General features: G+C 41.5%; 2 protein-coding genes across 3 annotated transcripts; one reads left to right on the top strand and one right to left on the bottom strand.

Annotated features, from left to right (window-relative positions):
- Window positions 1-532: 532 nt before the first annotated feature.
- Window positions 533-6,880, bottom strand: arg2 (arginase 2). Its single transcript, XM_071498820.1, has 8 exons — window positions 6,523-6,880; window positions 6,327-6,399; window positions 3,229-3,403; window positions 2,853-3,012; window positions 2,279-2,373; window positions 2,055-2,159; window positions 1,723-1,859; window positions 533-1,583 (listed from the first exon to the last, which is right to left on the bottom strand). Exons 1-8 carry the CDS (start codon window positions 6,634-6,636, stop codon window positions 1,393-1,395), a joined length of 1,050 nt encoding a protein of 349 aa, XP_071354921.1. The 5' UTR covers window positions 6,637-6,880; the 3' UTR covers window positions 533-1,392.
- A 1,841-nt stretch (window positions 6,881-8,721) lies between these two features.
- On the top strand, window positions 8,722-20,074 carry rbm25a (RNA binding motif protein 25a). 2 transcript variants are annotated; one of them, XM_071498433.1, is made up of 18 exons: window positions 8,722-8,904; window positions 9,126-9,249; window positions 9,611-9,660; window positions 9,906-10,076; window positions 10,477-10,534; window positions 10,832-10,992; window positions 11,109-11,303; window positions 11,442-11,522; window positions 15,290-15,576; window positions 16,197-16,308; window positions 16,447-16,536; window positions 16,669-16,742; window positions 16,831-16,981; window positions 17,291-17,699; window positions 17,797-18,101; window positions 18,268-18,366; window positions 18,547-18,594; window positions 19,610-20,074. In XM_071498433.1, exons 2-18 carry the CDS (start codon window positions 9,144-9,146, stop codon window positions 19,700-19,702), a joined length of 2,490 nt encoding a protein of 829 aa, XP_071354534.1. In that variant the 5' UTR covers window positions 8,722-8,904; window positions 9,126-9,143; the 3' UTR covers window positions 19,703-20,074. The 2 variants fall into 2 exon arrangements, with proteins under 2 accessions (XP_071354534.1, XP_071354533.1); XM_071498432.1 differs by having other exon boundaries at window positions 11,439-11,522.
- Window positions 20,075-20,146: the final 72 nt, after the last annotated feature.

Below are 20,146 nucleotides of genomic sequence, written 5' to 3'. Positions count from 1 at the left end.
CTCTTACTTTTCTCCTAGCGCTATCATCTGCTCAAAGTTTTCACTTATCAACATCTGCTGATGGATTGGCACAAATTTTTAGACTGACATTCATGGTTCAACTATACTAAAGACTTTGGTGATCCCCCGAATGTTCCTGCGGCACCACCATGAGGCTGACATTTGTAGTTTTTAGTGAAATATCTTGCCAGCTGTTGGGTAGATTTCATGTTCCCCTCAGGATGAATTGTAAAAACTGGCACTCCCACTTCATCTCCTAATGTTCCCAGTTTACTTAGTGTTTCGTGCTAATAAGCAAATGCTAACATGTTAATATGCTAAACTAACATGGCTAACACTACAGGTTGTTGATGTTTTATTTTAAAACAGGACAACATGGTGATTTCCCCTTGAACATTTGAAGGCTCTGCTTTTTTAGGGGGGCCTTCAAATGTACAGCCCCACAGAGCTAGTTAGTGTGGCTATAGTCTTTTTCAAATATGTAGAAATGCATCAAACAAGAAAGGAAATAAGACGCCTGTACACATGAACAAAAAATGCAATCACATTTATGGAAGACCAAAATATAAACTCTGTTACAAGGACAAGTCATTCAGCGGCCACACCAAGCCAAATACAAACCAGGCATTAGATCAATTCAGGCTGAATTATGCAAACGATTGCTTTTTGGTTTAGTTTTTTTGCCTGCATTTGTGAGCACACCTGGATATTCCAGTTTTCAAGCCAATTAATACTGATGAAGTCAGTAAATATTTGTACACGCGGTAATTCTAGTACAAGCAGGTTCTGTACTGTACTGTACTGTACTGTGCTGTATTCTGTACTAGTAGGTTCATACAAAAGTAAACTCTAAAGAAAATACAGTAACCACACCTGGTCCGAAAGTGCAAACACATCATTACTAGTTTTTACTAACTGGCACAAAACAGTTTTGAGAGTCCATATCAGACTGTGGACTTCAAACTATGTCAGACTTGATTTATCATACCTCTGAGGCAGGTTCGTTCTCTTGTAAACCGACCACAACATAAACATGTGGCGGCTGTGTCCACTAACACTTGACTTATTACTGGACATAAAGTAGCAAAATAAGTTAGTGTCGCTGTTAAAATGAGTGGTAATCCCGTCATAAAGTGTAGTAGTTTCTAAATTATGTCCAAGGCTTTTGACCTGGAATAATTTTTTCTCCACAAATCTGTGAAGCCCCCTCACAGGTTTTATAAATCAAGACACATTTTTCATGGTTTAACATTACACTAAACAGCAAAAGAGATGAGAACAAAAAGTTCAAAACTTGAGCTACTATTAGATTGAGTCTTTGCAGTTTTGTATTGAAAATTGCGGAATGCTCAGGGATGATGTTGATAAAGTTCATAGCTTTGCGTTATGCTCTCAGAGGCGGAGCTGCTCTGTGTCGTCCTTCGCAGACGGAATCTCATCGATGGACACGTGAGCTCCTTCTCTCGTCTGTCCAAGAGACGATGCAATGACGTCAACCGCTAAAGAGGCGGTGGCCTCCACGGCTTCAGGGCTGGCCCCCAGCACGGGATTTACTTCTACCAGGTCCATGGCTGACAGCAGGCCTGCCCATCAACACATTCACAAGTTAGAAACTAAAACCTGACGATAAAAGTCTTATAAGGACAGAAAATCTCATCTGTTAAGGCAGCATGATGCTGTATTTTTAAGCTGTTGCAACTATCTATTTGTAGTCATTTGTACCTGTGTTGTGGATTTCCTCTGTGATGTAGATTCCCTCCCTGTAGGTCAAACCTCCATTCACTGGCGTTCCTGTGGCGGGGGCCAGAGACGGGTCAAATGCATCGATGTCAAAGCTCAAGTGGATCGGCCTCTGCTTCCTGTTCAAGGAGGAGAGAAAGTTAAAGTTCACCTCTCTTCAGACATGGGCAATCATTTGGCTTTATCAAAGAAACAAACTATTGATTTTCACTAAATGTTAAGTATAATAAACCTTAAAAATAAACATACAATCATATTAGATGTTTAACAGTATGGGAATATCACCTAACATCACAGGTAACACTTAGACTTACCTTGACAAAAGGTGGTCAAAGGTGACCTCCATCACTCTTTGGATGCCTAGTCTGTCAATATCCCTCATGGTGAAGTACTGGATACCCAGGTTCTTCAGGATGTGGCTGCAAAAAGCAAAATTAAAAAACATCCGGATCAATTCTCACAGTGCTTACATGTTGGAAAATGAAGTTCAAATCAGCCACATTTGGTAGAAGTTTTATAGGTTGTAGTGTCTACTTACTGCTCCCCGGGGTCGACGTCCCGCAGGCCAATGTAGACCAGGTCCCTTGAGTTGAGGAACGGCTTTGTCCAGGAGAAACCCGGGATATCTGGCATCTGTGGGAGGCAGAGATTTATATTTATATAAATGTGGGGATAGAAAAAAATGCATAGCAATGGGTGATGTCTATATGTATTTTTAATGTTGGCCCATAATTTACACAAAGGTTATTTTTAGTATCTAGACTTTAAACAGATGACAGAAATTAGATATTAGGATTTTTTTTCTGCTTGATGGTAAAACAGAAAATAACTGTAGAAAATTAACGGGAAACTACTGAATACTTTTGCTGTGCACTTAATGCATTTATACATTTTTATTCCTTAGTGATAGAGGATGGTGCCCTAAGTCACTGGCCTTCTAAATGCAATGAAAGAGTCTACAGGGCACAGGCCCCTTGGCCAGAGGCTTTGTTTTGAGTAATTCAGTCAGAAAAGAAGGTGCTGTGTTGGGGTGAGGGTGGGGTTGGGGGGGGGGGCATGTTGTTGAAATGCATTAACATTTTGTTTTTATGAAGCCTAACATTTCTCCTCACCTTATCTTGCAGCTCTTTGAGCATGAATGCCACAGGCTGGCCGTGGAGGTTTCCTGATGGAGATGTCATGGGCGTGTTCACATCTGCATGAGCATCGACCCAGATGACACACAGGTCAGGACACTGCTGGGCGTGGCCACTCACTGATCCAATAGCAAGGCTGTGAAAGAACAAGGACAGTCTTCTTAATATCTGGTGTTTGCATTTGTCAAATTCAGAGACAGGGTGTGTCTTTGCAGTACAGTCGTAGCAGTAACATATGGTTAAATCATATACGGTAGCCCTGTAATACTATAGTGGTTAAACTGCATCATTTCTGGCTCTTGACACGCAGTACATTCAGTACTCTGTACATTTCATATTCTGAGATCATTACCTGTGGTCACCTCCAAGCATGACGAGAGTGTGCCCAGCACCGATAGCTCTGCTGACGGCACCGGACAGCATCTTATTTGCTGCGCCCACATTGCGAGGAAACTTCACATTCATGTAGGGTTCGTCCTTCTCGAGGTGGCGAAAGTTGAGGTCGCCAAAGTCGTGGACAGAGTAATCTGAGGAACCAACAACAGGCTGAAATGAAATGAAGGCATCTATGCAGAGTCACCCTTTTAGTGTTGTTTACAATGACTCAGCAGGGGTTCGCTGTTTCAGCCCGGGACACTGTTTATGGACACACACCAGCTGTTGAGTAGAGGGAACCTGTAATCAGATCTTTTCTTGACAATCTCTAACAGGCCTGATTTCTGTTTTGAGAGAAAACATTTGTATTTTGAAGACGGTCAGTGTCGCTCTGAGTTGACAAGCCTGCCTAATCTCGAGCTTCTATAGCCTGACTTAACATGCATCTGTCTGACCCTGCAGTCTGATGAGGCTGAGTCATTCAATGCCGGTGGAACATTAGTGACGGGGCACTTTCCATTCATTACCCACTTCAGCTCAGGTTTCAGTTGCTGCCGGTCACCCTGTGCTTGGTGGCTGCAGAGGTTTAAGACTGAAAAATGTCCACTTAGTTTGGGACACAGACTGTGAAGTAAACAAGTGATGTGATCCATATTGGGGTTTCATCTGGCAATGTGAGCCTTGATGGCAGTGTAGTGTTACTCTGCTGATCTAAGGGGAACCAGTGCGGTTCATTGCCATCTGTAGATGGGACAGGAATAGCCCTTGTCTTGTTGCCTCTATTGCAGGACAATTCAAAGAGTCTGTTATAGCAGTGACAAGCTGCGAGCTCTGCCTCTACTACTACTGTGAAATTCATATTTACAGCTGCTACGTGCACAAAGTGTTTACTGTACTTAACTCCCAGTGATTACGGGTGTGGTTATATCAATTAATGTTTTACTGAAATAGTTTGCACAAACTGACACTAACCCTGAGAGTGTAAAGATCTCGAGACGGCATGGTACTTCGTGCAGTTAGAGTTCGGTTTCATGTGTTGGGCTCAGTTAGTGGCATAGCTGCCACCATATATCTTTTTTCACTGCTGCCAATTTTACATCAGGGCACCTGGAAAATGACTCCACACCAAGTCGTTGCCCCCACCTTCAGTAGACTTCTATCATTTCTACAATCTCTGAATTTGACTTGAACATTTTTTATTAGAACATTTAACGTTAAACCCCCACAAATGTAGGTTATAGTAATGTTACAATCTTTTTATTCTAACCTATTTTTTTGAAAAGCAGAGTCATCTATCATAAAAGGGGTTTAAGAAAATTATATTTGAAATCAAACAAACAAGTAGAAACAGTATTTGGTTTCCCATCTGAGATTAATAATAATAATAATAATTATCTCAATGATAAAAAAGAATGATCACAATTCTAGGTTTCCTTTGCCTAGGAAGGAAAACTACATTCTTCTATAGAACAAACTGAGTTATTAACAATGGAAACACATTTTTTGTATTTTCTTTACTGTTTCAAGTTTAAACACATTGAACCTAACTCTAGATTTATATAATAATATTTTAACATATTAAATGCTGTTGTCCTATTTAAAACTTCAGTAAAATAACAACTGCATGCATTAGTGACTGTGTGTCAGTTTCAGAAGACAAAATAATGATGTCCCATGTATGGAATGTGTGATGACGACGGGCAGGGCTGAGCCTGTTGCACAACACCTAATGTTTACAGCTGAGTGACAGATGCCAGGATTACCCTGAAAATACTTTAACTCTCTGGATTTATTTAACTGGTTCCGACACAGGAACAGGCACTTATGCCCTTACCTGCCACACACCTAGATTATCCATTGTTTGAACACATACATAATGTACCACCATGTGGAGCTTGGTGAGCGTGTGGTAGTAGGCTTATACTTCGTGTGTGGTGGTGTTTTCTATGGCGCATGTATTTATAGCAGCATTATCATACATATGGTAGCCTAGCTTTAACCTTTAGAAGGAAACAGACACCCTTGCATTTATCGTGACCTCTTCATAGCCTATGGTATTTTTCTTTTCTTTGGAATGATTATACTGTTTTATATAATACTCCTGCCTGCAGTTGTAAGTTTAGAGGCCTGACTACTAGTTTTGTTTTTTTTTTTTGGCAAGGTAAATATCCCTTTGGAGTAACATTGTTAATATTTTAATGATCACAATCAATTGAAATTGATTAATTATTAATTAATTGCTCAGTTGAAGCCTTGTGGACTGAATGGTTTTATATCTGCTATGGCACCATATTAATCTACATTGTCCTTGGTGCCTCAGTGTCTAGACCACAGATAGACTGTAAGTAGCCTAGGCTGACTATTTAGTGACCTTATCATAGCAAGCGGTACAGTTCAACCTCCTGCAGCAGAGCGTTTTACATAACCCCTGCCGTGCCTCCTGGGATCCGCTGTGGGTCATTCTCACTCCAAGCACAATGCCACCCAGCTGAGGTGTCCTGTTTCATCTGCAGAGAAGCCTTCTGAGGATAATGTAGGCGTTTCCACTGAGACCACAAGCAGCGTTAAACAGTGCGTGTGACTCAGCCTGCAGTGACGCCACAGTGGAAATAAATCAGCCGTCCTCTTCCTGCGCCCTTCCGAGCATGTGGTGGGGACCAGAATGACAAAACGAGACATGTGGCAACCCGAAAGAAAGAAGAAGAAGAAGAAGAAGAAGTCACCTTGCGTGGTGCAGAGTTTCACAGTGTCCTCTGTTAAGTCTGTGGTGCTGGATGCCTGTCCTCGCCTTGTATGGCATGGTTTCAGTGGCTGGTTCCTATGAGTCGCCTGGTCATCATCATATTTCGACAGGGTTTTACATCATGATACGATTTCAGTGCAGGTTTTTCATTGAGTCTGGTTTGGGCTTTGGTTCGTTTGTCACATATACACGGAACGATTTAATCCTGTTTAAACACATCATGTGGTGATGTAACAGGCTGGCTGAAGACCGGACGAGCAAATGAAATCTGTCTAAATTCAGGTTACATAACGCAGCGGCACCGGACGCTGCGTGATTATCCCCGCACCTACCTAAAGCGGAGAGCCTGTCGATGAGCCCCGCATCTCGGATGACTTTAGGACCATGCTCCACACCTCTCCTTTTCTGTCAGAAAACCAACAGAGAGGAGTTAGGTGAATGTTGAAGATGTTGGTCTGTTTTAAAACTAAGATTAAAAATCCAAAAAAAAAGAAAAAAAAAGTCATATTCACAAAGAGCTTTTCTTACCTGTCCTCTCGAGAAGGGAGCGCCGAGCACAGCCACGGACTGAGCCCTGCTGTGTTGGCAGGTGTGGCTGAGATTGGTCCTGAGAAGACGGGAGAGGGGTCCTCTCAAAGCCATGCTTCTTTTCCAGAGTCAGAAAGAGCCCAGTCCAAACGGATCCGACTCCACACACCGACCAGTCGAGTCTGACGAAAGAGCCGTGAGATGTTGCCCCGGTGGATGCTGCCGCGTTGCTGCAAGGGGCAGTTCTTATTGCCCCTGGATCTAATTAATATTCATGAGCCGGAGCGCAGCCGGGCTGGGGTGAATGGTGGAGATTATCACACCCTAATTTATTCATAGCAACACAAAGATTTCTTTTTTGTTGTTCGAAATTATCAGTGATGTTACGCGTTTATAACGTGTTATTAAGGTTTATTATTAACCGTACATGCTGTCCCTTATATAGCGATGACGTCAGGTTGAATGACACACCTTCGGGTTAGCCAATGGGAGATGGCGAAATGAGTGGGTTCGTTCCGGGGGGCGTGGCCACAGCTCTTTTGAAGTGTTTGTTGTGAAGCGCTTTGCTGCAGTCTCATCTCTGTGGAAATTTCCACAGACGCAGCCAAGCGGGGCGTGATAGGCTTGTTTACATTAGAGCATTTAGCCAGATTGTGTGTCCACAGAACTGCGGCCAAACGCATCGGATTTCAGGTCGAGAGGAAAACACATCACCAGCTTCACATCTTTCAACATATTATCTAGGCTATAGTAACAGGTGGCACCGCCGTCATGTATGATAAGCATTCAAACATTTGTCCTGATTATTAGCTATAAAAAAAAAAAAAAAAGTCCATTACAAATAAAAGTTTTACAACCAAAGTCTTAAGGGAAAAAACTGTATCAGCAAAATATATTAAAAGTAAAATATACCCATTATACACATTTAAAAAAAATATTTGTATATGTTAGATTATTATCATTGATGCATTCATGTTTAAGTAGGATTTAAGTTAATTTGAACATTAGAGACTCGGGTTGTTTATAGCAGTGGGTTGTTTTCAGAGCTCTTATGTTTTGCATGTGATCCTCATCTGTAAAGTAATTTACACTATTACATTATAGCTGTCATATGAATTAAGAGGACAAAAGTATCAGAGAATGAAAACACTCAACTATAGTACAAGTATCATAATAGGCTATTATACCCCTGTGCAGTACTGAACATTCATTCAGTGTGTGTTCCCTCTTATTTCTTTAATGTAAAGTCTTACTCATAGGTCTGTTTTGTTAACATACACATAAACAACACAAAAACACAGATGCACAGGCAGAAAATAAAATTGTTCATTAAAATACGAACAGAACTGAAAACAGTTGTTTACTCTTCCCAGCAGTTGTTGAACCATCTGAACTCACTAGTTACTGAACAACATCAAAAAACACAAGGTTTCATCAGCGCACATTTCTGTGGCACGACGCAGCCGCCTCAACACAACTACTCATATAAATGGTATATACACATCGGGAAGCAGATGAGTGCTGACAGGCAGCCACTGCAAATTAAAGTAAGCCAATTGGCTCCACCAAGCGTTTAAACATGGGGGATGCAGAGTATTTATGATGGTAAAAAGGATTTAGTTGCCCTGAGTACAGCCTGTCAGGAAAAAGCTTCTCCCAGAATGCACACCCTCGTTTGCAAGGATTGGTTTTCATTTCTTCCACTATGATGGACGAGGTGGTCCAATTTTGCAATGCAAAATATGTTACTGTTTATTATCACGCAGTAATGAAGGCAATGAATACAAAAGGAAAAAAGTCTTTCATCATTTTTCAGGAAATGTCTTCAAGGATGCATGATTTTGTGCATAAACAGTGCAAAATTGAGATATTATTTAATATGTGATGATATAAAACAGAAAAAATTAGATACTTTGCCCATTATCTACATTATTGTAAGTTATTTTCCAACCAATCAAACAGTTAAAGGCAGCAGTTCAGTATCTCTAAACTAGTATATTCTCTGCAAGTCAATTTTCATACCATACTGCAGTGAATGGACACCAGTAACTGTTTGGGATCAAAAATACAAAAATACATAGCTGAGAACATTGTAGGGCAAAATTATTCATTGGTCCATTCCTGCAAGGAGTGAGTTCTTGCCTAAGAGACCGAATCCAGGGCAAAAAACCCAAGTTCACTTCTGTGCTATCCCATGATCCATTGCGAAAAGAATAGGTCCTAGTTATTTGTATCCATAGGGGTTCCCGTACCGCACCGGTGAAAATTATAACGCTAATCGCTAACGTTTGGTTTTTTTCTGTTTGCCGTGTTTAATGGGATCTTATTTGGACAGCCCATAGTACTGTTAGACACTGGTTTTTATCTCACTCTTGACTGCAGGTGAGTAGCTTTCGTAAATGACCGCTGCAGCTAACGTGAACTAGCAAGGCCACGGAGTACGCGTTAGCTTCCTTGGGCTAATTAGCTAGTGGACGTTAAACGTGGAGAATGGCTGTTTTTTTTTCCAAAATGTGATATTGTGATGAGCTTGATGCGACTCAGTTCATTCCCGAAAACAATGTTCCCTTGGTCTTCAGTTGAACCGTCTCTCTCTTCCATAGGGTTCCGTAAATTTAAGGATGTCGTACCCTCCTCCGCTCAACCGCCAGCAGATTGGCATCCCGCAGCTACCCCCGAGGATCCCACCTCCACAGTACGGAGGGTTTGCCACAGCAGTCCCGCCAGGTACTGAATACCGGCCTGGTAACGTAATCTGTAACAGCTGTGTGTTTCGTAAATCAGGCTCCGGGTCCCTTGGTGTGATTTTTGTAAAGGTAAACACGCGTAGAACCTGAGGGTTAAGTACATTTTGAAGTACTGAGAGACTTTGTTTTCCTGTAGATCAACAACTCAGAGTGGTGCTGCGACAGTGACAGTGACAGTGACAGTGAGAGTGCAGAGGCAGAACTTTTTCAGACAAAGTCGTGGCTATTGGTCTCACATTTTGAATTGATGTCTGACTTACAGTATCATATCAGAGTGGTTGTGTGTGTGGTTGTATGCCTCAATACATGGTTTGAATATTATTTTTTGTTTCTATCTGCAGGTACTCCCATGATCCCAGTGCATATGGGTGTAGTGACCCCCACACCCACAGTGAGTTAGAATCAGGAGTTCCTACTTACTGCATGCCAATCAAAGCATAAGCTGCTCTGAATGACCTTCCATTAAATGCATATTTCTTACACGTTTTAAGTTCAATTCAGTTCACCCAGTTTGTTTTTGGAAAGTGTGCAACTCGAGCCAAAGCAGTCTGACCCACACGCCTATTACTGGTTGCATTTCATGTTTGTGAAATAAGAGTGGCACTTGGATGACTAAAATGTAACTGGATATTGCAGGTTCTTGTCCCGACCACAGTTGCTGTAGCACAGAAGCCGATGATTCCAAAGAAGGAGTCCGGCACCATCAGAGCCAAGGATGCAGAGGACAGCGGTGGCCCCACCACCACTGTATTTGTAGGAAACATCTCTGAAAAGGCATCTGACATGTTGGTCAGGCAGCTTCTAGCGGTGAGTTGACTGTACACAAAATTAAAAAAAAAACCCAGACAATCAGGATTGCTTATCTTGTAGTCAATCGACCTGCTCTCATTCAGGAAATACTCAAACGATGTTCAAGTTAGAAGTATTTCAGATGAGTAAAATAATGGGCAGAAATGCTGCTTCTATCATATCAGTCAGGTTTTTACAGAATACCACTTGCACAGTGTCTGCATCACAGGTTTTGATCATAGCTGCTCATGGTTTGTCTCTGGTAACTACTGACAAATACCTGGGAACTAATGTCTCAGGGAAACTTAGATACTTTTGCACCAACTTCCTTATCAGTGATTAATGCGTCATTGATGAATCAGTAGGATCTGTAATGTCAAAATATATAATTTCTTTTCTCTGTTCTCTTTTGATATAGAAATGTGGTATTGTTCTAAGTTGGAAAAGGGTCCAAGGTGCCTCCGGGAAACTTCAAGGTAAAAACAAAACAGGACGAAGCACTTTAAACCAGTCCTTATTTATCCTCTCTTTATGGAAATGCATGTTATTCAGGGGATGCTTGAGACTTCAAAAACTCCACCCAAGAGTTACTGTAATTGGTATCACAAAGTATTCACTAGACTTTTTACTGCATTAAATTACTTCTCATGTAACTGAAATAGACTCTTTGATAATATCAAACTGATAATAATTTTGGAAACTAATGAAAATAAAAATTAAAGGTAAGATATTTTGTTATTAACATTTGTGGAACTTTTGTTTTCTCCTTGAAGCTTTTGGATTCTGTGAGTATAAGGAGCCTGAATCTACACTGCGAGCCCTCAGACTTCTGCACGAGTTGCTCTTAGGCGATAAGAAGCTGTTGGTCAAGGTAGATGCCAAGACCAAGGCCCAGCTGGATGAGTGGAAGGCCAAGAAGAGAAGTGCCAATGGGGTAGGCTGTCCACCTGTTGAGTAAAGGATAAATTGAATATTTATGTCAGGTTGATTATTTTGTTTAAATTGGGTTTGTAAGTTTGTTTCTCCAATTTTTCTGGCTTGAACATATAGGGAGCCAGTGGTGGGTCAAAGAACGGGGACGAAGATGAGGAGGAGGTTCTTGATGACGAAACCTTGCGTCGGGACCAGGTCGTGAAGGGGGCGATTGACGTCCTCATCCGAGAGTATGCAAGTGAGCTCAACGCTCCCTCGCAGGATCCTGACAGTCAACCTCGCAACAAGAAGCGGAAAGAGAAGAAAGAGGAGGTAGCGTTTGCATGATGTAAATGTAAACAAAGGCTGGAGCAACATTTTCTTTTCTGATGCTGTGACTTGTAGCTCATTTGTAGTAACTGGAGAATGCTTAGTGTGTTTGTTTCCTCTCTCTGTCCTTTGTGCAAGGAGGATATCAATGCTATGGAGATGGAAGATGACAAGAGAGACCTGATATCCAGAGAGATCAGCAAATTCCGGGACACACACAAGGTAATGTATCAAACTGCTGTTTGTTATTCTGTAGAAATTCCTCAACATCAAATGGAGCTACAATATATATAATTAATGGAGGTAATTCCTCATTCTGTCACTGTCAGCCGTACTATGGAGGTAGTCTTTTAACACAACGTTTAGTTATCCAAATTCAAACATGAAAGGAATAGAAAGTCGTTAATGTTGATTCAGATATTTTATATTATCTATTAAAGGCATAAAGTATTCAATTACTACTACAGACACTCAAATGGCCTTTTAGTATCTGTCAGTATTTACAAATTGGGCACAAGTTGTTATTATTATTCATAATACTGATTTGAGACTAAAAGTTTTAGCTCTGCACAAGCTAAATTCATCACACAGAGTGCATGGACACAATGTGAAATTCCATCTAAAGCTAATCTATTGATTAAACCCCACCAATATGGTAGAGTTCATTTGGTGACTAGAGCAAGATGAATCTCAGAATCTCAGCTTTGGAAAAAGTTGCGAGGATAGGATGTAAGTATGATCTTTCTTTTCTTCTTTACTCATCCTGGGCGCTCCCTTCTGGAGGGTTTGCAGAGGGGCAACTGGCTCTGAATTCACTTAACATCATTTTTATTTGGGAAACACAAGTGTTTAGAAAACAGAAAATGAGGTCCACAAGGTCATGAAATGTTCTTGGATTTTGACAGAAAAAAAGCACCTCTTAATCAGTGCTGCAGCTAGTTATAGAAGAGTTCCTCAGCAAGTGTGTTGAACTCACACTCAGTCAGGCTTTAGAAGGCCGGGCAGCTCAGTGAACCCCTGCAGGTCCTCAGATGATGATTGATGTGTCTGAAGAGCACACAGAACTGAACTGAACGAGCCTAACCACTGCAGTAGTTTGAACTGCAGCCTGTAGTATTACTAAAGGAGGGAGCGCCCCTCCACAGCACTCTGTGGTCTGAAGACTAACGAGGTAAGTCCTTGTTGTGTTGTTTTTTAAGTCTTCTCATGTTTCTTTAATTTTGATTTCAACCGTTTTCTTTCTTCACTTCTGTGACTTCTTGGTAACTCCACCCCCCAACCCACATTTAAACAACAAGAGAAGCAGGGAACAAAAGAGTGAGCTTGAATGAAAAGGACAGAGCTGCAGGGTTATTTAGCTACTACACATGGACAGACAAAGTCATACACTCATGGAACATGGAACTGGACTTTACCATTGAACTTGCATCGTAATCACAACCTCAAACACTACAGAGGTGGGGCGTATTAGGATGAGCATTAATTAGCAAAATTTTCAGCTACTGTAGTAAAGGATGTCCTTTCCATCATCTGTGAACTCTTTCACACACTCCGTCAACAAGGATATGACACATGTAAGGTGAATTGATGAGTATACTGTTAAAGACCATATATAGGAGGTGGGATCTTGACCACTACTGCTAACTGGAAATTATTCAAATATAACCCACCTCTCTGTGTGTTTGCAATTGCATATTAGTTACGTAAATACAGTATAAGTGACAAAATCAGCCATTTTTTCACAATGGAATATTAAAACAAGAGGTAAGTTTTGGGATGAGAAGAGATTACAGCACCAGACTATAGAATAAGAGCCAGAGAATAAACCTTGTGATTTGTCCATTGTGTTAAACATGGTTTACAAATACTAATTTAACTACTTAACAGTGCAGAGCACACTGGTTAGCTCATGTACGTCAGATAGTTCAGACCTCTTTCATCCTTTCCTCCTTTTCCTCCTTTTGTTTTTGTACATCACTTAACAGCTATCAGACCCGCATTTCCAACAGTGTTCTTTGAATATTGTAAACCAGCCATGATGAACAGCACTGTGAGGCACTTAAATCAGTTAGAGGACTGTTTGAACAGTGGGTCTGATTCTGTTAAGGATTTGTTACATCATTTGTTGGGCTGCAGAGGCCAAAGAGACACCAGAGGACGGCCTACAGGTAAGACTGCTTCACTCATTTCCTTGTGCCAAATGGAATACAGTTTCTGATCTGTTTCAACCATGAATTTAAAACCAGTTGTTATAGATGTTATTCGTGTGAATGAACTGTAGATAAACAGCTTCACAGGTGTCATTTGGATGTTTTTCATGATTTTGACTTTGCACTTGACCTGCTTTTCCTCCCACACGTAGCCTGTAGGATGTGTAGGGGCAGAGAGGCGCTGAAACTGTAGTTCATCACCTGTAAGTTGCACGCCAGTAGCTCCAAAACGGTCTGTAGAAAAAGCCACGATTTTTCTGTCAGCAAGTGAGAATGTGGACAAATGGTTTGCTGTTTGTGTTTATTCAGATTCGCTTGTATTACTATTGGAAACTTCCTGTACTCAGAGTTTACAGTTTTTGTCCTGAGGGAGGTGCTCAAGGTATTCAATACGCTACAGGATCTACAGAAAAAGATTAGTATTCGCCTTATTAGTGGTATCATCATTCCTTTGATTCCATGTAACTTTTTTAAATGCTAAAAACTTCCATATGTATTGGAATTATTATATTTACCACAAACATCACAATATAAATATTTTTAAAAAGGTCCTGCAGTATAATGTAGACTAATTCTGGTCCTGTCATTCAGCTCTATACTCAAACTCCCACACTGCTGCAGGGGAGCACTTGCATTGCAGTCTGCCACTGCTCCCCTGCATCTCAAATGACCATGTAGAAAACACATGGGAGCTGATTATGTAATTCACTTAGTTGGGCTGTTTGCCATGTTAAGCCAAGGCTCGTTTTAATCCACTTGGCACACATAGATAAGACCAAACCAAGGCATTATTTAGAAGTATATAGTTTGTACTCTGTGCACTTGTTGACCTTATGGTTCAATGGTAACTTGGCACTTTAATCTTAAGTGCTTTGTGTTTCCATGAGTGTGTCTGAAGCATGAGAAGCCCCAATTCTAATGAAATCCTTGAACTCAAGGAAATATGTAAAGCCGAGTGTTCAGACTCAATATATGACAAATCTCCTCAGCAGTGAGTATATGTACAGAGTATCTCTTACATCAGGTCTGATCTATCACTCTTCTGCAGTTGCCTGAGTGCACATTGATTCGGAAAGTGAGCGGATGTGCGCTTGACCAATACCTATTTGCCTACAGCTGAATTTATATTGGAATGGTTTATTACATCAGAACATAATCTCAGATCACCATAGAGCACATAGTTACTGCAGAGGACAAGTTGACCTGTTACATATGTGAAAAAAATCATTCAATATTACGGTATGTGATAAAGGGGTGCACTGAATCCTGGAGCCGGGACAGGAAGTGATCTCTCTACTACGCTCAGATCTAACAAAAATACAATAAAGTAAACGCTTAAAGTTGAAAAGTGCTGATAAAACACCAGGAACGTTTACTGGTGGATAGTCTTAGCTTCCACTCCTGCTGCAACCCCTCATATAAGCACAAATTACCTTAATTCTGTTGGTGTCTTTCAACAATGAACTGCAATTTATGGTTTTATGCAAGTGTGTCGTGAATTGAGCAGTATCCGCATTAAACCTGCTCAAGCAGTGGACCGCTCTTCCAGGAGGAAACGTCAGGGCTAAGAGGACTTCCTCAGTCGCAGAAGCCAGCCTCTCCAAGGCAATGAGTCATGGTAGTATGTGAGCATGTGTGGCCCAGGGAGTCTGAACCATTTTTCAGTATCATCTGCTGTTAACCTGTTGATATTTATGTATTATAGTAGTATGATGGTCTTTTTAGTGTTTTGAATCTAGTAACACATTCTCCCCCTTTCTTCCTGTTGGGCTCCTGCAGAAACTGGAGGAGGAAAAAGGCAAGAAAGAGAAGGAGCGGCTGGAGCTCGAGAGGGAAAGGAGAGAGAGGGACAAAGAGCGGGAGCGCGAGAGGGAGCGCCGCGACCGCGAGAAAGAGAAGGAAAGGGAGAGGGAGAGGGACAAGGAGCGTGACAGAGAACGCGACCGAGATCGTGACCGTGACCGTGAACGTGAGAGAGATCGCGAACGAGAGAGGACGAAGGAGCGAGAGAGGGAGCGGGAGAGGGAGAGGAGCCGAGATGTCAGCGAAGATCGCAGCAGATCGAGGTCAGTGAGAGGCCAGTGATGACAAACTAGATTCTCAGTATCCTTCTCCATGCAGTTCAAGCATATGAGTCGTTTTTGATGTTATATCGAGTCAGCACTTTATTAGTTGCAGTGCAGTCCAATAGAAAATCGAATTTCCTTTTTTATAAAATTTATGAAGCCATCCTACAACACAAAAATTGCAGACACAACAACAACAGAACCACTTTAAATTACAGTGTCCAGAGTTCAATCAGTGTCCTCTGACACAATCTCAATAAAATGTGTGTATGATAGTCTTCATAATTCACCTCAAGGTCCATTCAGAAGTGGTTCGAGAGCTTTTCATAAGCTGTTTTGATCTGTTTTCCAGGGTGAAAAAATAACTTTGAAATATATATTGCAGGGCTGTTGTACTGGATTACATTAAATGTAGCAAAAGCCTTTGGCAGCAAGTGTGGAGATTTATTTAACTCTGACAAAATGTTGTTCTGCTTTAGGAGTTTGTGCAAAGGCCAAAGGAACACTGACCATAAATGAAATAAGTGCATGACTTTTTCCAGTCCTGTTATTTTCCCCTCTCGTTTTAACTTGAATAGAACATTAAAAGGAGACTAACAGCAGTGATGTGTGTTCCACAGAGAGAGGGCTCGAGAAGATAAAAAACGAGAACGTGAAGATGACGAGGAGGACGTTTACGAGCGGAGGAGACTGGAGAGGAGGCTTCGAGACAAGGAGGCCGCTTACCAAGAGGTACGTATATTAATCTCTTGTAATTTTGATTATGATTGATTAAACATAAGTTTAAATGATTGCACATAAAGAAATAAATGACTGTCGAATTTATGACTCTAACTCAGTTCAATTATTTTTTTTTTTTACTTTTTAAAGCGTCTGAAAAACTGGGAGATCCGTGAGAGGAAAAAATCTCGTGACTACAGCAAAGAAACAGAGAGGGAGGACGAGCGGCGTCGTGAAATGGTATACATAAATGCATAACACACCGGATTAAAATGGTTATTGCAGATAGTTATGGCCACCCACTGGACAGTTTATTATGTCAGATATGCTGGATTTATGTACATACACTGTTCACTGTCTGTTTAAAATCAGATGAAAGAAGCCAAGAGGCTGAAAGAATTCCTTGAAGATTACGACGACGACAGAGACGACCCAAAATACTACAGGTATCTGTGTCTATATGCACATGCAGGATGGTGGGGCACACTTTCTTGCTTTTGAGATTACTTCACTTGTTGTCTCTGTCATCGTCAGGGGCAGCGCCTTGCAAAAGCGACTCCGTGACCGAGAAAAGGAGACGGAGCTGGACGAGCGAGACCGAAAGAGGGAGAAAGAGGAGCTGGAGGAGATCAGACAGAGACTTCTCGCCGAGGGTCACCCAGACCCTGATGCTGAGCTGCAGAGGGTGAGTCCACGTGGGACTTTATTTTTATTTTTTATTTTTTTCAAAAATATATTATCTATTAAATGCAGGTCTTTTTTCTTATTTGAAGCAGAAAGCTTTTTGTTCTATCCGTCTTTCATGATGTTTGTCATTATAGGTTCTATAGGATTTTAATCACATCTAAACTAGTCTTTTTCTGACCGAAAGTTCCCCTGTTTTATAGTGTGTAATGACGTTAGCGCGTCTGTCGTCAGAATGCCACCAGTCTTCACAGACTACATGAAATATGCAAGAGAGGTCATTGTTCATGTGTAACATATATCTGTGTAGATGGAGGAGGAGGCAGAGCGCAGACGACAGCCCCCACTGAAACTTGAACCTGAGGAGGACGTGAACCAGGAGAAGGCTCAGAGGGATCGGGATCGGGAGAAGAGGGGGTCAGGAAGACCCGTGGAGCCAGCGCCCCGAGGCCCTCAGCAGCATTCGGACGATGATGTGGAGGAAGGGGAGGAGGATGACTACCACGACGGCGAGGATTCACAAGAAGCCAAGCCACAACTCAAACCCGTCATGCGACCAATCACTACTGCTCCCTCAGTGTCCTCTGCCAGCGGGAATGCGACTCCAAACACACCCGGCAACGAATCTCCCTGTGGCATCATCATTCCCGGAGAGAACACTCCTGAGGTCCAACCTCCGGAGGAACATCGGCCCAAGATAGGTCTCAGTCTCAAACTGGGTGAGTACAGTAGCAAAAGGATGCGGAGGATCTATTTCTCTAAATTCGCCGCTTTGTGCCAGAATAAACCGGTGTTCCTCCTGTTTTTCTCTTCCAGGTGCCACCAACAGTCCCAGCCAGCTCAACGTAGGAAAGCGAAAGAAGCTGGCGACCGTGGAAAGTGTTTTCAACAAGTTTGATGACGAGGAGGCGGATGAGCAGCCTCGCAAAAGGAAACTGGTTCCACTAGACTACGGCGATGACGACAAGAGTCTGGGGTTGGACGGTGCCGAAATTTCAGGAGCCAAAGGCAGCATCAACACAGAGGAGAAACGCAAGCACATAAAGAGCCTTATTGAGAAGATCCCCACTGCCAGGCCTGAGTTGTTCTCCTACCCTCTGGACTGGGCTATGGTTGACTCGGTAATAGGTTTGATTTTATTGATCTAACTATGATTTGTAGTACTGATTGAATGGTAGAGTGATCTAAGCTACAGCTACATTCACCGGTCATTGTCTTATTTGCTGTCATTGTGTGATCAGTAACTGAACATGAAATCACGAGGTGTTCTGACTGTTGCTTCTGCAGACTCTGATGGATCGACGCATCAGACCGTGGATTAATAAGAAGATTATTGAATACATTGGCGAGGAGGAACCCACTCTTGTTGATTTTGTCTGTTCAAAGGTTAGTGATTATTCTGTGAAACTCTGAACAGAAAACTGGAATAACTTCATATCAGGCAAACTATTATTCTGAATTTTTCTATAATTATGCTGAGTAGTAAGTCTTTTTTCTGCCCTGTTAGGTTTTGGTGGTGCAGTGTTGGGTGTGTTGCTCACTGTAATGTTTTTTTGTCCTCCCCAGGTCATGGCACACAGCACCCCTCAGGGTATTCTTGATGATGTTGCTATGGTAAGTTGAAATTGATTCTGGATCTCAAACCTAAGTCCGGTTATTGGTTATTTTCACCTGATGTGATCACTTGTTCAAACTAATTTCAGTTTACACTTTTCCTCTGGTGAAGTTTGGTTGATAGAATTTGTACTAAAATCACATAGTCAACATATAATCAAAGACACCAATCCTACATTAAAGAATAAATTTATTGGTTTTGATCAATTTTCATTTTGCCTTCAGTGACTTTTAAATGGCTGAGACTTCACCTCTCAGTATATTTCCAATACCTGTGTCAGTTTTAGCCACACTGGCAGCATGGCTCTAGTGAAGGCAATGTTGTTCTGTCTGCGTGATAGTCGGTCAGTCCACCTCTTTGGTTCAGACTGAAATATCTGAACAACTATTGGATAGACGGACATGAAATTTTGTGCAGACATTCATGGTTGCCAGTCAGCGAATCTTAATGGATTAGGTGATCTGTTGACTTCTTCTCTAGCGCCACCATGAGGTTCACATTTGTGGTTTTGAGAGAAATGTCTGGTCTTTTAACTTTTCCTCTAACTCCATCATCAGGTCAAACTGTAAAGCTGTCCAACATTTTGATCTATAACCAGATACCTGCAAAACAAAACCTGTTGGCCTCAGCTGTACTTTGTATTTGGTGCTTTAATTAGCAAATGTTAGCATGCTAACATGCTAAGACGGTGAACACGGTTAACATAATACCTGCTTAACATCTGTTAAGTGTCATCATTGTGAGCATGTTAGCATGCCAGTGGCAGTATTTAGCTCAATGTACAGCTGTCCCTAAGTACCGTCTTACAGAGCTAATAGAATGACTATAGACTCTCTCATGTAAGGTGAAGCAGTTGTAATAGGTGAACAGATTAACTGGAACAGTAAATTTACAGTTGCTCCTAAGTAATCCCTGTTACTCATGTAACAAGTAGGATTTATTGCATAGGTTTTTGAGCTGTTTGATATAAAGTTTGTCTAAAAAAGTTTGTCTAACCAGCCTGTTTGTCTTTAGGTTCTCGATGAAGAAGCAGAAGTATTCATAGTAAAAATGTGGAGGCTGTTGATATATGAAACAGAGGCCAAGAAGATTGGACTGGTGAAATAAAGACCACATGTCTCTCTGACTGACTTCCTTAGCTCACAGTTCTGCTGCCTGCAGTTTTCTGGTCCAGCAGACTGTAAACATGTGCCCATAACACCCCTCCATTCCTTCAGCAAGGAGCTGCTGCCTTGTATGTGTGTGTATGTGTGTGTGTGTTTGGACGGGAAAGTCTGAGCTGTGAACAGAAAGGGTTTGCACAAACATACTGCATGATAAAACTTTGGTTGTATTTTTTCCTTTGTTGAAAATATTAAGGCAAAAAACATTTTACCCATCTGTTCTGCAATAAGTTGGACACACTCTGCTTTGATTTACTGTTGTCATGTCGAGGCACTGCTCCATTGTGTGAACTAATAAATATGCTTTTTTTAGAAAGCGTTGTCTGTCTTTAATACTCTGTTGAAAGATTTTACTTTCTTTGGTTTTAAATGCAGTTATGACTGACAA

The sequence above is a fragment of the Trachinotus anak genome, unplaced genomic scaffold, assembly GCF_046630095.1.
Source record: "Trachinotus anak isolate AG129_WGS33_773 ecotype Australia unplaced genomic scaffold, CSIRO_AGI_Tana_v1 ptg000015l, whole genome shotgun sequence".
NCBI classification, from domain to species: domain Eukaryota; kingdom Metazoa; phylum Chordata; class Actinopteri; order Carangiformes; family Carangidae; genus Trachinotus; species Trachinotus anak.
The sequence above is the reverse complement of the archived record's forward strand: the minus strand, read 5'-3'. Positions and strand labels throughout refer to the sequence as shown.